The sequence below is a fragment of the Lycium ferocissimum genome, chromosome 5, assembly GCF_029784015.1.
Source record: "Lycium ferocissimum isolate CSIRO_LF1 chromosome 5, AGI_CSIRO_Lferr_CH_V1, whole genome shotgun sequence".
Classification (NCBI taxonomy): Eukaryota; Viridiplantae; Streptophyta; class Magnoliopsida; order Solanales; family Solanaceae; genus Lycium; species Lycium ferocissimum.
In genome coordinates, this window is record NC_081346.1 from 45,117,725 (window position 1) to 45,137,672 (window position 19,948).

At 39.1% G+C, this 19,948-nt stretch overlaps 1 protein-coding gene across 5 annotated transcripts in view; it reads right to left on the bottom strand.

Moving 5' to 3' along the window:
• Positions 1-10,660: 10,660 nt before the first annotated feature.
• Positions 10,661-19,948, bottom strand: part of LOC132056849 (uncharacterized) — a 28,330-nt gene continuing 19,042 nt past the window's right edge. For 3 of the 5 annotated variants that reach the window (XM_059449236.1, XM_059449235.1, XM_059449233.1), the window contains 4 exons: positions 17,823-17,882; positions 17,124-17,264; positions 11,587-11,682; positions 10,661-11,501 (listed from right to left, as the gene is read on the bottom strand). In XM_059449236.1, the coding sequence (XP_059305219.1) occupies positions 10,977-11,501; positions 11,587-11,682; positions 17,124-17,264; positions 17,823-17,882 (822 nt within the window). In that variant the 3' untranslated portion in view covers positions 10,661-10,976. The remainder of the gene's footprint in view (positions 11,502-11,586; positions 11,683-17,123; positions 17,265-17,822; positions 17,883-19,948) is intronic. The other 2 variants (XM_059449237.1, XM_059449234.1) reach the window with 2 other exon arrangements.

Below are 19,948 nucleotides of genomic sequence, written 5' to 3' on the forward strand. Positions count from 1 at the left end.
GAGGGGCTCGGCGGGCCGGATGCATCGTAACACCAGAAGCCTGCAGGTACGCGGGGCACATGGCGGAAGGGCTCGGCGAACCGGACACATCCTTACTCCGAAATATCACATAACATTGCCCGCACGATAACATATGGCCCCGGGACCAGGCCAAAGATGCCAATAACCGTTTGCACGACGAGTCGTGAGCTAACACGTATGCGTAAATCATTATCATAGACTCGAAAAGATAAATCGTGACCATACTTGAGTGGGATAATAGTCATACCGTATTCGTTTTTCAAAAGTCATCGGTTCGCAAGGAAGAAGTCATGCCGGGACCCACGGACGGGTATCGACCCCGAGTCGAGCCCTTTATGGAAAGCATAACGTCATAATAAGCTACGGTCTCACGAGCATATCGAGCGATCCGGTTCACAATCTACGAAAGTTACGGCCCTTTTTCCGACGTTGAACTTTTTAAGAGCAAAAATTTTTATGCAAGATTTGAAAACCAATTATTCCAAAGACATAAGGGCCATTATTTCATCACATTGCGAATGTCAAAGATAACATGCAAATAAAAATCGTAGGCATACCTGGGATGCTTAAGAATAGAATTTTCCTCGACTGCGTGTCACCTTTCTTCGCCTGTGCATGCCAAAAGAAGGAAGAGTTCGCTTCTACATGCCTCGTCCGCTCTCAAAGCCAATCCAAATCAAGCCTGTCTCGGACTCTCCAAGATCTACATAACATCGTTAAATATCAACGTTAACTATAGGCGTTGAGTTCGTTTGACGAACACTAAATTCCACGAAGTTGGAGCAGCATTTCCCCTATGAAATGCAACAACCGAAATTGCTAAGCCGGATCGTAATGACAACGACGACAACCAAACTAGCAACATCAATAATCAATTCAGCATTCTAACATTAGGCACTGTTCTACATGAATTGACAACATTACCAAATTTATATTCAATTCAACGGCTTACATTCAAGCTGACATCACGTAACATACATTCAAATACTGATCACGAACCCATGCCAACAACGTTAAAGAACATTTTAAACAATTCACATGATATTTCAAACATCCCAGAACAACATACTCCAACTTTTTGAAAAGCGCTGACGAACGAGAACACGTCATAACACATTCCTCACTTCCGAAGATCATGATTTGCATAGCAATCACACTCACAACCATGTCATTCTCGTAAATATAGAAATTACATTAAGTGCGCACCCAATCCTCCAAATCGACCTACTTAATTACAACGTCAACTTGAGTCATTAAACTGTTATAAATCGCTTATAGAATTCATAACGACAACAACTAAAACAAAGTAACATTAATTCATTCCTTGTCATACAACATGGCCTATATTCGGCCACCACTACACACACATATTGATGATTCTCACCCATTTCTTCACACTACAACAACCAAACATGACAACTAGGATTAATTCACCACTTCAACACAACACACACATTCACACGGCCATGCTCATACACGGCTAACTTCCTAGGCCATATTTCATGAGTTTCATCCATTTTGACATACTACAACATGTACACATCATTCATAACCTATAAAAACAAGATTAAATCTTACCTTTCTTCTCAACTTCACAACTCTGCCAGTGGTTAGCAAGGATGAAAACGAATGGTTTGATATCCAAACAACAACTCCGCGTTAACAAGGGACCTCCAATTAGTGGGTTTGCTAGGAAGAAATAATTTTTGTGATGGCTAATTCTTGGTCTTGAATTTTGGAGTCTTGTGCCGAATGGCCTTTCTTTTGTTCATCCAAGGTTCTTGAATTTTTTTTTCTAAGTGTGAGAGAATGAGAAGATGACTTATTAGTCATCTTGTTACTGCCCAAATATAAGTTATACAAGTGTCCATGGCCAGCACTGGTTGGGACCACCAAATTTGCCACACAAAATGCGGGGACCATCCAAAGCCACACGGCCAAATGACCAATAATTCATGATTTGCCAACTTTCCACTAATTCACTTTTAGCCCCAAATTTTCCTAAATGTTCCATGCCAACAAATTCATGAACAACTTATGTCCTAAAACAAAATAGGGTCAAAAGTCTCGACTTCGTATCCGGAACGGGGTTCCCGACCTAACTTATCATAGTTAACCCGGATTGTCCCAATGTACAAAACACGGGATATAACAACTCATTCCCCTTGAGAAGTAATTATTCCGCCCTAATGCAATTCAAGTCCATTTCCCAATTGAGATGCATCTCTGGCAAGCCTATTAGACCATCGAAATCCATTGTGTGTTCCACCAATTAAGTGAAGTTTATCCAAACCATAAGAAAGACGAAGTTGCAAATTTAATAGTACCAACTAGGATCCGATATAGATAAGTAAACTTTGGGTAACTCGAGGCAAGCAATCCGAGATACTAGCGGATTTACGATCAGTAAAGATTCACCACCTCCAAATTTCCACCAATTCTGGCATCTAAATGATGTACCAGATTTCCTAGTATGACCGATGACATGAACCATGGTTACGATCTCTCGAGCCGAAATTTCTCTACTCTTTCATTCCAAAGGGTATGCTGTCAATACGTGTTCATAATTGGATGGTTCGGATTACTTGCGACGAGAGTTATTTCATAAAACAGAAACTGGTATTGCTAAGTTTGGGCACGAGATATAATGTTGTCTCGAGGTATTTTTATTCTATGTGTTCGTACCGGCTATGCTTATCTCCTTCACGTTCCTCTCCGTTCAAGGACAACTATTGTTTAATTGGTATATGATGTAACGACCCATTTGGTCATTACGGACTTTCATTTTATTTTTCCCAAAATAACCCTTGCCCCGGGCTTGCACCAATAGTTTCTACGAGTAGGATTCTAGGTAAGGGTGACCTATAGCTGAGTTGGAAGGAAAAATTTAAATCACTGTAGAAATTCCTGGTTCAGTTCTTCCGCCCCTGCAATCGACGAGCCGCGTCGGCGAGCTTGCTTTGGCGACATTTCTTCTGCCTTAGCGGAAATTGACAAATTAAGTGAGTCCGCTTCCGTGGATTTTTTTTCTCGCTGAAGCTAGTCCGCCTCAGCGAAAGTCACCGATTCTGCCCAGTATTTATTTCTCCATTTCGAGATTGGACTTCATTTTACACCAATACTCTTCTAGAGCTGGTTGGAGAGGATTTTTAGAGCTTATCCATGGCCATTGGGAAGGGTAAGTCTATTCAATATCATTTCTTCCATCCGTATTCCTTAGCTTCCATTGTTGTACTTTCCCTACTTAATAATTGGACTTGTGGGAAAACTTTGTGACTTGAAAACTTTAAGTGGGTAAAAGACATCTAGAACTAATCTAATGGTAGAAGAAGGTTATTGAGGTAAACTTAGCTTGGGAAAAACATTTCTTACTCTTATCTCTAAATCTTCTTTTGGATGTTCCAAATAGGTTAGTGTAGGATTCTTCTTAAAATTGGGGGTTTCAAAGATAAAAGAAATTGATGGCTCGATTGGGTTTAGATAACTACGAAAGTTAGGTTATAAATTTATGGAGAACTTAGTAAGCTAGTTTGAGGGGAAGTTTCGATTTTATCCTTGTGGGCCCGAGGTCATTTCTTAGGTGTTCTAGAATCCTTCTTGGATTGTAACAAATCATATAATCTTAACGCCCTGCTTACTCGATTTGCTTGCCTTTCCTAGACCCCGCCCGTCTCGGCATCTTTCCGGAAATGGAAGGTGAAGTTCAAGTGGACGTTGGCATGAGTTTGTCATCATCAAAAAAGAGGAATTTATTGGCATACACATGTGTGAGTTTTGATGATTGACAAAGTAAATGAACAAGGCTAGTAAACCAGTTTCAGAGACAGATATTTGAGATAAACCAAAGGAACTAGACACAGACAAATTAGGGACAGGGTGACTGAACAAGATGGGTGAACCAGGTCTGGTGACATGTTCTACTCAAGAGGGTTGTAAACAAAGCGCATGAACGGTCTGATGCCTTAAACTTTCTATCGCGGAGACGGGTCTCGATCGAATATTTCAATGACATATGCAGGACAAGGGTGAATGAAACAAGTCTATGGAAATGTTCCATTTCAGACAGTAAGAAGATTCTGAGAAGGAAGAACCAAGTTCAGAAACATGTTCCAGCTCAGAGTCCTACTGCGATTAGGACTTGTGTTTTATGGTAAAGGCTTGGCGGACAAGTTTGCAGGATTTCTTGTCTTAATTATCGAGATACTTCAGAATTCTTCAAGAACACTGAAGACGCGTGAATACAATAATCCCAAGTCAACTCAAACTGTAACTCTCATAATGGGCCTTACCTTATAGGGATTGCGCTCAGCCAACTTGATGCAAACCTAGTGCTATAAATATTCAAAACATGCCATGAAGAAGTTTTGCGTACTCACAAAGAGAGAAAATCAGAAATTAAGCAAACCGTCAAAGCTATAATTGAGAAAGTTCTTATTACAGAAGTGCGACGCTGATACTACGAAGAAGATTGAAGAAATTGTTTCATAGAGTTTATGTGTTACAATTCATGAGTCTATATTTGTGTATTAGGCTTGTTTATCGAGTTGTACCTTTATCCGTTTTCTTAGAAGCAATAATTGTAAGTATAAACTTGATTAATCAAAAACTTCAAGTTGGGATAACTTGGAGTGGGCTCAATAGTCTAGGGAGATTGTTGAGATAGGATTTAGAGTTCATTTATTAGGTTTCATAGTTCGTTACTTGAATTTTCATAGGCTCACAGTTGTAGTGGAGTTTGAGAAAAATCCTACAGAGGTGTGGGTCATGGTTTTTCACCTTTGTGAGTTGGGTGGTTTCCACGTAAAAATTTGTGTGTCCTTACTTTACTGTTCTTTACTATTCTGTAAACGCTAGCTTGGAATAGGTAGGGTAACGTGTTCTATACTTAGGCGAAAATCTGATATAAAGTAAGATAGATAATTGGTCGTGCAAACTATCACTTTTACTATAGGGTTCAAGCCTCCAATTGACGAGGTTATTATTAATTTCTTCAAACAATATCAGGTCTGCATGGCACATGTCAGACCGGTGGTTGGTTGCCTCTGGTATCTTGCCAACGTGCCGGTTGGTTGCCTCTGGTATCTTGCCAACGTGGTTAAGGAGCCGCCCCTTAACCATTTAATAAGTTTATATGTCCCAAACACTTTTCAGGAGGAGTCTTTACACTTCCCGACTGGGACAGAAGAACCATTCTCTCTAACACCAACAAAGACCATGATTGGGGCTGGATGGAGCGGTTTGTGGTAGTCGCCACCACCAACATCATCCCTCTGGCCAGCATGCATTTCTCGGAGACTTGGAATTATAATTGTAAGTACTTGCTCCCATAGCTTGATGAATTTTTCTTTCACTTTGGTTCTAATATTCTTTCTTCATTTCAGCTGCACCTTGGACTCCCGAGCCGATCGTTAACCTCGAAGGTTGTGTTCACAAAAACTTGGACTTTCCAGCCAAAAAGACTCGGACCTGGAAGAACATCAGCAACCTAGCCAGATGGAAGCCCAAAAATCATGGTAATTATCATCATATACTTGTTTTATCCTCCTCTTTCTATTCTGACTTCATTTCTTTTTCTTTGATAAGGCTTTATGTTAAAAGACGCTCGTGCTCTCATGCCCATTTTAAACTTCTAAGCCTGAAGGACGCTAAAAAGGAGATGCATACAATGATAGCCCGAAAGCGGCTTGGGCCTCCTATTGCTAAGATCGCTGAAACCCCTCTACTCAAAGCCTGACGAAGAAGAGGAGTGAACCTCTAGGATGAAGAGCCTGGTGTTTGGTTCCGCCTCTAAGATGAAGATCCTGAGACTGTGATCATGAAGGATGACGAAAAAGATACTGCAATTGCGGGCCATGAGGGAAAGACTCTAGTGTGCACAACCAACAAGGAGGAGACTAACGCCCTTTTTCGAGAGGTCGGGTTCACAGACTCGAAAGCCACTCTTGCGACCAATCGACTGCCGGGTACTCACTCTACTCCTGGAAATGTTACCCTAGGAGCACTAAATACGATTTTACGTCGATCTCGCTTAGTGGCTTATTGGGGACTCGTTGTCATTCCACCTGTTCGGGTCGGAACCTCAGCTGGAAAATGGTCAGATACCCGAGATTTTTGGAGGTGAAATTTCTTTTCAAGTCGGTAGGGCTTGCCAACTACCTCAAGGAGTTGGCTGGACCCAGGGACGGGGAGATATAGGTGGTTGCAACCGAGTGACTTATGGCTGAGGCAGTGAACGCTTCTTCCAGGCTAAGTCTTATTTCCTTACAAAAAATTAGTCCGTTCATTTTACCTTTTTCATACCTCATCCTCATCTCATCTCCTTTTTGCAGAGGAATATGCTTAACTCAGAGGCCCTTCAAGGAACCTCGACGAGAAGAAAGGGTGAAAGGGGAGGCGAAACGTTAAAGGAGAGATAATCGGCCTTGGAGTCGGACCTTACCCTAATCGGCTAGGAGAAGGAGGTCTGCAGCCGTCAGGCGGACCAACTTCATATCGAACTAGCTGACATCAAAACACGTTGGACCTCCGAGCAAAATGCCTTTATGAAGAGGGAGTCTGGACCTTTTAAGTTATATTGGGCTGGAGAGATGAGTAACAAACCATCTGGAGGGGGAGATGATTAAGGTAGGGATGGCATTAAGCATTAGGATGGGAGCATCATTGCTCTTCAAGCCACCCTCCGAGCTACTGGATGCCGAGAGGGAGGGACTTCGGGAGCAGAACGCCAAAGCTTCTGAGGAAGTCTCCAATGCCCAAGCCCAAGTTATCTTATACAAGAATTTTTATTAATGGGGTTCTCGGAGAAAGGTTATAGAAGAGGCTCAGGTCGGTATTGAGGATCTAAAGGTCGAGATTATCAAGGACCAAGTCTTAGAAGAAAAAAACTGTGTAGAATCACGCGTGATCCTCTTCCCGAAGAGCGGGAAGCTCCTTCGGAGCTGGGTCTGAGTTAGGCGAGCCTGATGAAAGGGCGAAAAAGAAGAAGAAGAAGATACCGGGACACATCTTCCTTCCCGGGCAAATGAAGTTGTTCCTGACCCTCCGATCTAGGGGTGTCAAATGGGCGGATTGGGCTGAAATTGGGCAAGTCAAAATGGGCTGAGCTAATTAATGGGTTGGGCTAAGATTGGCCCAAAACTTGTTTGGGTTGAAATGGGATAAAAATGGGCTGGGTCATGACCCGCCCAACTTGACCTAATTTTTTTTGAATATTTTCCGAGGAAAATATTTTTCCTAGAAAATATTTTCGCGGAAAATATTTTCAGGGGAAAATATTTTTCATTCCCGGAAAACATTTTTTGTAGAATATTTTCCACAAATATCAAACACACCCCAAACTTATGAGATATATGATACAAGAAAAGTGAATCTCAAGCATATACTCAAATTAAAGTAAATCTTAAAAATGGGTTAGAATTGGGCTAAGTTAGAGATCGCTTTAAAGTGGGTTATGTTGAGTTGGGTTAATATCAGCCCAAATATGAAATTATTGCGAATTGCCCTTTTTTTGGGGTGGTCTTTAAATTTTGCCCCTCATATTTGTAATCTTTAAATTTTTCCCTTCGGTTAAAACCCATCGGTTTCAGGTTCTAACCCCCATTCAGTCAAAAATTTTAAAAAAATTCGTAAGGCAGAGTTTAAATTTCGTATGCCCCTACCGGCAGAATTTTAGTTATATTTAACCAAAAGTCTGCCGATGGAGGCAGATTTTGCCTTAGAGGCATATATTTTTTATTTTATTTTTACTTTTCAAGGTAAACTTTTAGTTATGTCTTAACTAAAAGTGTGCTCATAAGACATAACTAAAAGTATACCCCATAAGGCAGAACTTTTCCTTATGAAATAACTAAAGTTATCTGGGACCGTATAACTATAAAGTTCGCCTTATAAGGCAAAGTTTATGCCTTAAGGAAAAGTTCCGCCTTAAGGGCATACTTTTAGTTATGCCTTAACTAAAAGTCTGCCCTATAAGGCACAACTAAAAGTATGTCCCATAAGGCGGAACTTTTCCTTAAGGCATGTCCCGTAAGGCGGAACTTTTCCTTAAGGCATAACTAAAAGTTTGCCTTATAAGGCAAAGTCTATGTCGTAAGGAAAAGTTATGCCTTATGGGGCATACTTTTAGTTATGCCTTAACTACAAGTCTGCCCATATAAGGCATAGCGGGAAAATACTTTTAGTTAAGGCTTAACTAAGTCTGCCCATATAAGTATCATTGAGCATGCACAACATTGAGGAATAACCAAAGTTAGGCCGGACCCGGCATACTTATGCTAATTCTGCCCATAAGGCTTGAGTATGTCGGGTCCGGTATAACTTTGGTTATTCCTAAACAAGTGTATGCCAGGTCCGGCATACACGCGACCCAAAACTTGCCTTGCGATTTTTTTTTTTTAATTTATGCTTGAGCGGGGGTTGAGCCCGGCGCCGTAATTTCTGAAGAGGCAAGAGTAAAGGCAGAAAGCCGATATGAGGGAAAGCGGGGTAGAACTTTAAAAGAAGGGTAATCCGTGCAAAAAAATGAATTATTTTAGACAGTAATTTCGCCCAAAATTTTTGGGCGGAGGCGGCGAGCAGTAGTTTTGACACTCCCTCTTTACGGTCGCCAGAAGTCGTTCCTGATCCTTTGGTCCATGAAGTTGATCTTCCATCCGGCACTCCAGCCTCGACAATGATCCCACCCCCCCACCCCCACGCCCCCACCCACACCCCCCCGGGCCCGCGCTAAACTTCTTAAGACTAGTCTTTTTAGGTTCTTAGAAACGTTTTTGTTATTTTTGTTGCATTGTAAATGTTTTGGATGTTTATGCCCTTTAAGTTATGAATGACGCATCTTCTCACTCTTCGTGTTTTGTTTATTATTTTCTTTGATTTTGAACACTTTAGAATTCTGTGTTTTTCATAAAACCAAACTCGTAGACTAAAGCAAAGACAAAATCGAGGCTTAAGAATATTTTTTTAATTCTTTTACTGGTGAGCTGTTTTCAATATGGCTGGGAGATCAGCATCCGGCTAATTTTGTGATCGAGAATAAGCATCCAGTTTTTCCAACCTTCAGGTGGTTTTTATAAGAGAGGGCTCTTATATATTCGGTGCTTATGAAGAGGATGTCTCGACTTCATTTGGGCACAATTGTTCGAGATTTGTAATCAGATTTACTTTTGTGTATGTCAAAAACATATAAGTAAATCGTAGGGGAGTATTTTTTGGATAGAGATAAAAGTGAATGTAAATGCGAAAATTCTTTTCATTTCCGAAACGTGTTACTTGACTCATATACTACATTATTTGAGTAACTTAACAGCCTTTGCATTTCTTGGGTTCGGTTGTCGAACAATCGCTCTTTAGATGCCAATTACGGCCTACGGATTTGGGTTGTGATAGAAACTTTAGACATTGGCAATTCAACTTCAGGGATATAGTCGCATCTCTGTATCACATCATCATAGGGTTCGAATTTTTTTTGGTCATTTTAGCGAATGATCGTTATATACCGATAAAAATAACGATACGTAAATAATATTTCACTGTTGTACGCAAAAATGATGCATCAATCTAATTTTTCATTTATAATTGTCAAATTCTAAACTTAGTTATACTTTGTATAACGAAGGAAAATATTTTAATGATGAAAATATATATTCATATAATATTTTTTATAAATAGTGTATTAAAGTATCAAAATATTTGGTGAAATTCTCTTAGATCTATAATTGGCAATCTTACATATTCTATTTATATAAAGATGATTAGTCATTATATTACCACAAAAAGAAAATTGTTATAGAAGGATATTTCAAAGCATACTGCTATAAAGATCAAAGCGTGCTGTTATAAAGATGGTTTTTGTTGTTACAGGTAAAAGGCTATTATAGAAGGTAAAATATAACATAAAAAAGCGGTTCCGAAAAAAACTTGACTATTATAGAGATGTATTGTTATACGAGGATACCGTTATAGAGAAGTCTGACTGTACATGTTTGAAGTTTTGTCTTGGCAAGCCAAACTTCATACGCGTATGTCGGGTGTTTGCTTACACAAGTAATATGCCAAACTTCAAACATAATTTATAATTTCAAATGGAATTTTTGCAACTTTAGACTAAAGTGGTTAAACTTACAAAAATTTATGAACTTAGATCGTGGCTCAAATGGGAGTCCCAAAATTGGCTATCTATGCACTTGCGTCGCCACAACTGGTGCCAGAAAATTACACCCAATGACTTGAAAATGGGGTTCACGAACTTTTGACCCTCGCTTGCCTCACAGGCAAACTTTCAAGATCAAAAGTGTCGCTCATGGGGCAAAACTTGTTAAACTTGGAGGTTAAATGTTCAAGACCACCCACCTCCAAAGCCATTCTCGTAAATCACCCATTTACTGCATAGGGATGGAGGTGGTTATATGGCCAATTGAAATAATAATCTCCGAGTCATATGATTCATTTCGCAGGAGATCTTTATGTTAAGACATAGGAGATCATTAACACTAAAGACATTAGATCTTTGTAGAGCCATGTTCTTCTTTTCAAGTTCTAAGCCATGCAGTACAGCCCTATCAGACCCACTTGTGTTTGTTATGTTAGGAGTATGCCACAAGCCATACAAAGCAAAAAAGTAGTGCAAAACATCCAGATGAAGTTTAAAGAAATAAAAATCTATTTGGCTAAATTAGCCAACTGCAACTCTCATCTGTCTAGTATAAATTTTGTTCTTACGTCTCCTTCAAATTTTCAGGTATGTTTAAGAAAAGGCCAAAATTAATAATTTCATCTTTAACAACTGATACCCCTACGAAAATATAATTGGTACAAAAAAAGGAGCAGTATCTTGCCTATGACTATAATAAGCATATCATTCAACTTGAGACATGACTATGTTTAATCTTTGGGGTTATCCTTCGTTGTTTTGCTGTGTAAAATCTAACTTCTTACAGCTGCAGATTATTAGCAAGTTATCAGTTTGAGGTTGTGTTCTTATTAACCAAATCAGCACCACTCACGTATCTAGCAAAAAAGGATATCAAACGGAACGGAGCACCAATTAACGGTGCATTAGAGAGGGGAACCTCCTCCTCACCGTGATCCACATTTGCGGCCTCCAAATCTGCTGACTGAACTTCATTCTCGTCTAAAGGTATCTGCACTATTTCATCAGACTCGATTTCTGATGAATTTACATCAATTCTGCTATCTATCTTAGTCACATGCTCATGATCGCTCGCAGCTTTGTCGATGGCGTCTTTTGGAGATTGCAGCGTCTCACCTGACTGCAATACTGCTTTACTGGGCTTAGATTTTGGCTCTGTAGCATAATCAACTTCATGCTCCTGAACAGCTCCAGGCATTTTATGTGACCCAAGGGCTGATTCATTGGCAACACGAGCTGCCTCAGAGCTTCTGGTAATTATATCAGAGCCTAAAAATGAAGATACCTCCATTGGGGGACCTCTTCGTTCGAGCTCCACATATAACTTGTTCACCTAACATAAGAAACTAATGAACATCAATACAGAAGAGGATATCATAATCTAAAATTCTAGCAATAGGAGAATCATAAGCTGAAACCTTTTCCACGAGCTCCACATTTTCACCAACCAATTTGTCCACCAATGCTTGGGTAGCAACTCCTTCAGAATTGAGATCCCCATTTTCAGGAGTATTCTTCACCAAGACAAAAGCAAAAATAGGTTATGGTAACATGTCAATGTGCTTTAAATATAGATTTATCAATAGTCGGTATACATTGTCCATACCAACAACAACAACAACAACCCAGTGAAATCCCACAACATGGAGTTCGGGGAGGGTAGAGTGTACGCAGACCTTACTCCTACCAAGGTAGGACGGCTGTTTTCGAAAGAACCTCGGCTCAATAAAAAGCATAAAAAGAGGTCAAATAAGGCTAAGAAATTCAAAGCGATATGGAAATACAAATAACGAAAACGACACAAATAAAATAGGATAATCAAAGTACTGGAAATAACAGATAATAGCAGAAATCAGAGCACAAGAAATTATACTGCGATAATGCGACTACTAATAAGGAAGGATAACGAGACTATCTACTAGCCTTCTACCCTAATCTGGATCCTCCAAACCCTCCTATCTAAGGTCATGTCCTCGGTAAGCTGTAACTGCGCCATGTCCTGTCTAATCACCTCTCCCCAATACTTCTTCGGCCAACCCCTACCTCTTCTGAAACCATCCATGGCCAACCTCTCACACCTCCGCACTGGGGCATCTGTGTCTCTCCTCTTTACATGCCCAAACCATCTCAGTCTCGCTTCCCGCATCTTATCATCCACCGAGGCCACTCCCACCTTGTCCCGAATAGCCTCATTCCTAATCCTCACCCCGGCGTGCCCCACACATCCATCTCAACATTCTCATCTCGCAACTTTCATCTTTTGAACGCGAGATATCTTAACTAGCCAACACTCCGCCCCATACAACATAGCCTGCCTAACCACCACCGTTGTTGTCAAAGCAAAAGCGCAAAAAGCGTAAGCCCCGTTTCGGAGCTTTAAGCGCAAAGCGCACTTAAGCGCGGGCTTCACTGAAAAAAAGCGCACTACGAAGATTTAAAAAATATATATATATATATATATATATATATATGTAATATTTAGAGAACATAATAGACATAAATGATCTAGAAAATTCATTAGTATAGACTTCCTTTCTTAATTTTTTCTCCTCCATGTAATTTCTCAATTCATCTCTAACCTCCTGTGGGCAATTTAACCACTTTGCTGCATTCCTAAAGTTTCCAATCAAATGTTGTTTTGCCCTATTAATTCCACCCCTGGTTGTTTTTCCACAAAAATTGCATGTGACTCTTGTAGTGTCATTAGGATTCTGCAAATGATTATATTTCCAGCAGTGGATCCCTTCGATTGCCTTTAGACAAGTCCTCTGCCATTCTAATTCTGGAAAAAAAAATATAAGGCATCTTGCAATTAATTATAATTTTTAAATAATATACATAACAAGAAAATAAAGCTGGACAGTCCTTTGTCATTTTTAACTGTGAAATAAAATTTATAAGTCACATGCAATGCACTTTGCATGCAATTATAACTTTTAAATAATAATATACAACAAAAATGTAAGGTAGACAGATCCTCTTAACATTTGAATTCTGAAATAAAGTAAAAATTAATATATGACATTTTGCATGTAATTATAATTGTTAAATAAATATATGCAACAAGAAGATAAAGTGGACACCACTGGGGTCCACCATTATGACATGACTTCTAAGAAAGCTGTATCTTTATCCTCTCTTAAGTCTCTTTACAGGTGGTGTTACATAAATAGCATGAATCACCAAACAAGGACAAGTGTCCCATTTAATTCTACAAATTTTCTACAAAGACAAAATGATTAAATAAAGAAATTAAGCACCAAACCCATTTCTTTCAACTATACCAGTGATCCACCTTAATCCAAAAAAAAATAGCAAAAGACCAAATAGAAAAAAGGTCAACTCAGTCAAATACACATATTTTAATGGAGGTTTTTTTTTTTTGTCTATATATATCTCTCTTATATATAATAAGAATGAATAATAAAAGAATGAGTAGAATAGAGAGAGTCAGTGTCATACGTAAAGAAGAAGAGACAAAGAAGCAGAGAAGAGTAGAACCTGTTATGAAGGCTTGCCGTTTCAGTTGTCCAAAAGCTGATCTTGTCTTATTCTGTTGAGCTTCAAACTTCTCTGCCTTCTTATAATATTCCATCTCTTTCTATTTTTTTTTTTTTGAACTCTAATTTACTCCCTTAGGGAACTGTGACAGACACCTACTGTAATAAAAAAAAAAAAAAAAAAAAATTAAAGGCTCTCTGACCACATGCGCCTCGCTTCAGGTCAGGTGGAGCGCCAAAGTTGTGTTGCGCCTCGCCTTTGCGCTTAGGCGCTCCTTAAGCGCGCTTTTAATTTCACTGACCACCACTTTGTAGAACCTGCCCTTAAGTTGTGGTGGCACCTTCTTGTCACATAGCACTCTGGAAGCGAGCCTCCATTTCATCCACCCTGCCCCAAAACGATGTGTGACATCATCATCAATCTCCCCGCTACCTTGCATAATAGACCCAAGATACTTGAAACTACTTTTCTTCTGGATGACCTGGGTACCAAGCCTCACTTCCACGCCAAAATCTCCCCGAGGTGCTTCACCGAACTTGCACTCCAAGTACTCTGTCTTGGTCCTACTCAGCTTAAACCTTTTAGACTCCAGAGTATGTCTCCAACCCTCCAGCTTAGCGTTAACTCCGCTACGAGTCTCGTCGATTAGGACTATGTCATCCGCGAAAAGCATACACCATGGCACCTCACCTTGAATTTGCCACGTCAATCCATCCATCACCAAAGCAAATAAAAACGGATTAAGAGTCGGTCCTCGACGCAACCCCATCACAAATCGGGAAGTGCTTCCGAGTCTCCTCCTCATCGTCTACCCCGATTTTGGCCTTCTCATACATGTCCTCGATCACCCTAATGTATGCCACAGTACACACTAGCCTCCAAAGATTCCACAGATCTCTCTTGGAACTTTGTCGTAAGCCTTTTCTAGGTCGACGAATACCATGTGTAAGTCCCTCTTCCTCTCCCTACGCCGCTTCCACCAGCCTCTCTCACAAGATGGATGACTCGTAGTTAAGCGTCCGTATTTAATCCAAACCGGTTCTCCGAAATAAACACGCCTCTCCTCACCCTCATCTCCACCACCCTTTCCCCACTTTCATAGTGGCTTAGCACTGATAATTTATAGTTGTTGCAACTCCGGATATCTCCCTTGTTCTTGTATAGAGGATCATTACACTCGCCCTCCATTCTTCGAGCATCATCGTCGTCTTAAAGATGACATCGGACAACCTAGTCGCCCACTCCAAACCTCACTGAGCCCGCGCTCTTCCAAAATTCCCAGAATCTCGTCGAGTCGTCGCTCTTCTCGCGCATCCTACGAACGACCCTTAACCTCCTCAACCTTAATACTCCCCGCAATACCCAAAATCGTGGCGCCTCTCCGTATGTTCTAAATCTCCCAACACAATGTCTCGTCCCTTTCTTCATTCAAGAAGTTTGTGGAAGTATGATCGCCATCTCCGTCTAACGAGTCTCTACCAATACTTTGCCATGCTCGTCCTTGATGCACTTCGGTTAAATTTATTTTGGTTACCCAAAATTGAAAGTGAACTTGTTCGGTGAGTAGAATGCTTTTGGCACTTTAAAATACATGTTGTGAGTGACTACACAATAAATGAGTTTCATGAAAGAGAAGACCACTTAATACATTAAGTGCCATTTAAAATGGTATACCATTTATATACTAAGACTCATCGAATAGAAAATGGTCAAGTAAGTCATTCATGACATGTCAAGTAAACTAAAGTCTCGTGTCATCAATAATGATCTTTTACTAATAAATATTTAAAAGCTTTAACATGTTTAACTATAATCTCAATCTTCTTACAAGTCATGATCTAGTATGAGGTTGGTCAGCCAAATCAACAGTGTGCTACTTTCTATCACTCATGGAATAGCCTTTAGAGGGATTTTCGCATTGGTCCCTAACGTCTTGCCCATATACCAATGGGCATCCAACTGGATGGTGTCTAAAAATGGATCGGGTTGGACTTCCATAATACCCATACAAGATTTTTTATTCTTTTTTATAACCGTGGTGTCCAAGACAGTTTGCGCGCACCTGGACTAATTCCATGGGTACCTACAACCTCCTACAAGCACAAGTACCGGGTAACTCTATCCACCAATGCTTGGGTAGATGGCAAGAAATCACCTAGAGTTTTTGCTTCCATTGGGACACCTCATGGTTCTCAACCTACTACATGGAACAATATGCCACACCCTTGGATGCTCCCATGCAAGATCAAGATTCTGAAAATCTGATACTCTCCGTTTCAATTTGTTTCTTACTTTCCTTTTTAGTCCAGGGTCTCTTTCCTTTTTTTGGCAACTCTTTAATTCTAACTTTCCACATGGCATGTTAAGACCACAAGATTAAAGGGCATTTTGGTACATTCTACATATCTTTAGTTTAAGACCACAAGTATCAAAAGTCTTCTTTACTTTCTTAAACTCTGTGCCAAGTCAAAACCAATCAAACAAATTGAAACGGAGGGAGTATGAAATGTCTACACGTGTAGGGCTAAGATTTCTGCAAGGCTGAAGGGAAGAATTCTCTGAGTTACGCACACCCTTAAATCTTAAAATATGGAAGTGACATCTAGGCAAACTCCCCTAGCAACAAATTTTCCTAAATCTTACTCCCTCCGTTCCAGTTTATGTGGCAGCACTTTCTTTTTAGTCCATTCCAAAGAATGGGAACTCCCTAAATTTAGAAACGATTAAATTTAAACATCCCATTTATCTTAATGAGAAGCTTTTATAGTCAAAGTGTCAAACAATTGTTATGGAGAGTTTAAAACCACAAATTTCAAAAGTCTTACAATCACACAAATGTTATGACATGTTTAAGACCACAAGTTTCAGAAGTCTTCCTTTTTTTCTTAAACTTTGTGACCATTCAAGCTTTGCCACGTAAATTGAAATGGAGGGAGTAATATGTAGACATGACACCTAGGAAAATTCCTCTAGCTACGTACTTTATCTTGCTGAACTATCAACCCAACCATGAAATGCCACGTTATATATGCAGCAATGTTGGTAACAATTGTGTCCGCAACATGTAGAAATATATTATACCTAATGCAACAATATAGTGTGCAGGCAGCACTGTGCAGTTTTAGTGGCACAGGGGAATCTATATATATATATATATATATATATATATATATATATATATTCCTCTAGCTACATACTTTATCTTACTGAACTATCAACCCAACCATGAAATGCCAAGTTATATATGCAACCAAAGTCAAGGTTGGTAACAAAGGTGACTGCAAAATGAGAAATATCATAGCTAATGCATCAATATAGTGTGTAGGCAGCACCGTGCAATTTTAGCGGTTCAGGGAACAGGAGATCCATCAAGTAAGAAGAAGAAGATACACCATAAATGATGGAAACAGAAAGTAGGACCCGGTTTATCTGAAAGAGAGAATTAACAACTAACCATTTTGCTCCCAGTTGGTGAATAAGGAAGTGCAGCACTCTTCTCAAGGTTAGAGACTTGCGTCTGCAGAACTTGTACATTTTCTTTCAGTAACTGATTTTCTTGTACAATATTGGTCCTCAGCTCTTCGAACTCCTTCACCTGCCAGGCTTTGATTTTAATTTCCACGTTAGGAATTAACAGAAGCAATGATTGTCAATTTTGCATCGGGTTTTCACATCAATAACCATAACAAGGAGAAGATGTCAAAATTCAGGATACACCATCTGGAAAAGCAAAGCTTTAAAAAAAGCTTTAGATGCTCAACTACGGCTCTCAATGCCTTCTATGTATAAGGAGACACTTTTGGTCTAATAAAACAAAGCATGTCGACAATTCAGGAAAATTAACATCACAACTCATATCCATCAAGAGAGTTACACAACATCGTCAGGATATGGAATACTAAAACTTTTCAAATCAAAATTCCAATGTGGACAAAGAAGGAACACTCTTCTCGGTATAATTGAATTCTCAAAGGAAGCCATGTCCCACTAGGACCATTTATTTTTCTCTTGTTTTTTTCTGAAACACCTGCAATTTGCTAGGACATTGTATGATAGACACTAGAAGCCCAATAAGCAGGTTGATAACAGTTTGATGAGAAAAGAAATTCAGTCAAGATAAACATGACATATTTTTGTCGCTGGAACAGCATACCTGCGCCTCTAAGAGTGCATTATCACCACTCAGGCTGGAAATTATTTCTCTGAATGACTTCTGCAACAAGAAGAAGAGACTATCAACTTACTGAAGCATTTGACAATAACTAGTCACTTAATGGATAAAACTAACAATTAGCTTATGTGCCCTCCTATTTTTTATTTTTATTTTGAGGAACTGGTATCTATGCAGATTTAGCTAAAGATAGGGCACAATGGAAGAAAAAGATACCACATAGGTGATAGTTACAACTTGAAGATAGGTTTTAGACTTACAGAGTACTTCTAACATTATAATATTAAAAATAATAATAACAATAATAATTATTATTATTATTAGTATCATTATATTTATATATATTTAACCTTTTTTTTTTAATTTAGTATGATGATGATATAAAATGAGCTTAAATGAAAGTGGGAATTCATATAGCCCACCCCAACTTCTTTGCGACTGAGGTGTAGTTGTTGTTGTTGTTATCTCTTCTTTATGTTCATAAGAAATTCTTGAAGGACACACCTGGTGGACCCTATGGAAAGAAAGGAATGCAAGATGTTTTCATGATAATGGCAGCAGCACTCAAAAGATCAAGATGAAGTGCCTTAGTTTACTTTATTTTTGGTGTAAACAGGATATGGTGGGGGAAGTAGAATCTTTAGTTGATTTTATAGGACATCTGTAAGCTCTAGTTTTTTTTTTTTGTTGTTTCAGGGTAGTTTCAGCCTACCAAGGGATGTAAGATTATACCTCATCACCATATGATGAGTTTTTTGTTTGAATACAAAGTTACCTTTTACTCAAAAAAAAGAAATTCTTGAAGGACACACTGCATTAAGAAGAGAATCCAACATTGACTTATAAATAACTAATCCAACATTGACTTATAAATAACTTAGCAAAGGAAAATCAAACAGATTTATCCATGTAGCTCAAACCAGTAAACTATTCTCATTTCTCATTTCTTTTTACTCGAATAGAAGTGCTAGAGCCTACTAAGCTCCATATGCCTGCCCAGAAAAGTCCATGTGGCTGTGCAATTTACTTCAAACCTACTAAGCAAGTGTGCTTTATGTCACTGATGTGCAATTTACTTCAAGGCAAGTTCACTCGCAGGTACCACCCTGTTACAGACAGGCTTATTAAAGAAAACTCTGTATCCAGAAAGATGTCTGCCATAGGTTTTCCACACAAAATTTTACTGCCATTCAACTTTTTATTATCTCAGCTTTTCACCTTTTTTTGATGTCCCAAAACTCTTCACTAAATGAGCTCGAACAAATTTAAGGTTTACAATCTCCCTTGTAATACTAATACCCAAGGAACTGTTCCAAACATTCCCGCCTCTACCCTCTTAATGTTCAACAGTTCCAAACTGCTAACGATGCAATACAACATGCCCATGGTATCTGTGCTAACCCAAACCTTTTATGCTTGACTCTGCTATTTTATAAGTAAGAGAATATCATTAAATGGCATCAAGAACTCAGCTTTTCATCTTAATAGCACATCCCAGCGATATTTTGGAAATATACAGAACATGACTTGATACAATTAAGCAAAAAATGTCACTTGATGGAAAACAAGAAAGGTACATGTAGGATAGCAAAAATGACTTTTTGATATCTGTTAGGATGGAAATACAGAAGTTTCCTGGCATCATCCAGGAAGACCCACATGAATGAACATCATAAATTGCATTTGCCAAGTCTTCTTTTTACTATTCAAGTCATCAGTTGTCTTGTCATGATTCCTTCTTGCATGTTATTTTTTGTCTTTTCCTCCCTTTACAGACCTGAAGGCTTCGTTAGCAAGAAAAATTCTAATTCAGAACAAACCATATTTTCTCTGTCATCAATATTTTAAAACCAACAACAACATACCCAGTGTCATCCCAGACCTTACCTCTACCTTGGGAGATAGAGAGGTTGTTTCCGGTAGAGCCTTGGCACAAGCACAGGCAACTCAAAGCAGTATAAAATGTCATGGAAAAATACTAGAAAAGCATGATAGACTATGAAAAAAGGCAGTTGCTACTACAAATCAATACGATAATCGAGATACAAGAAACAACCGAAAGTAGCCGAAATCGAAGGACAAGAAACTATAAGAGTAATAATACGACT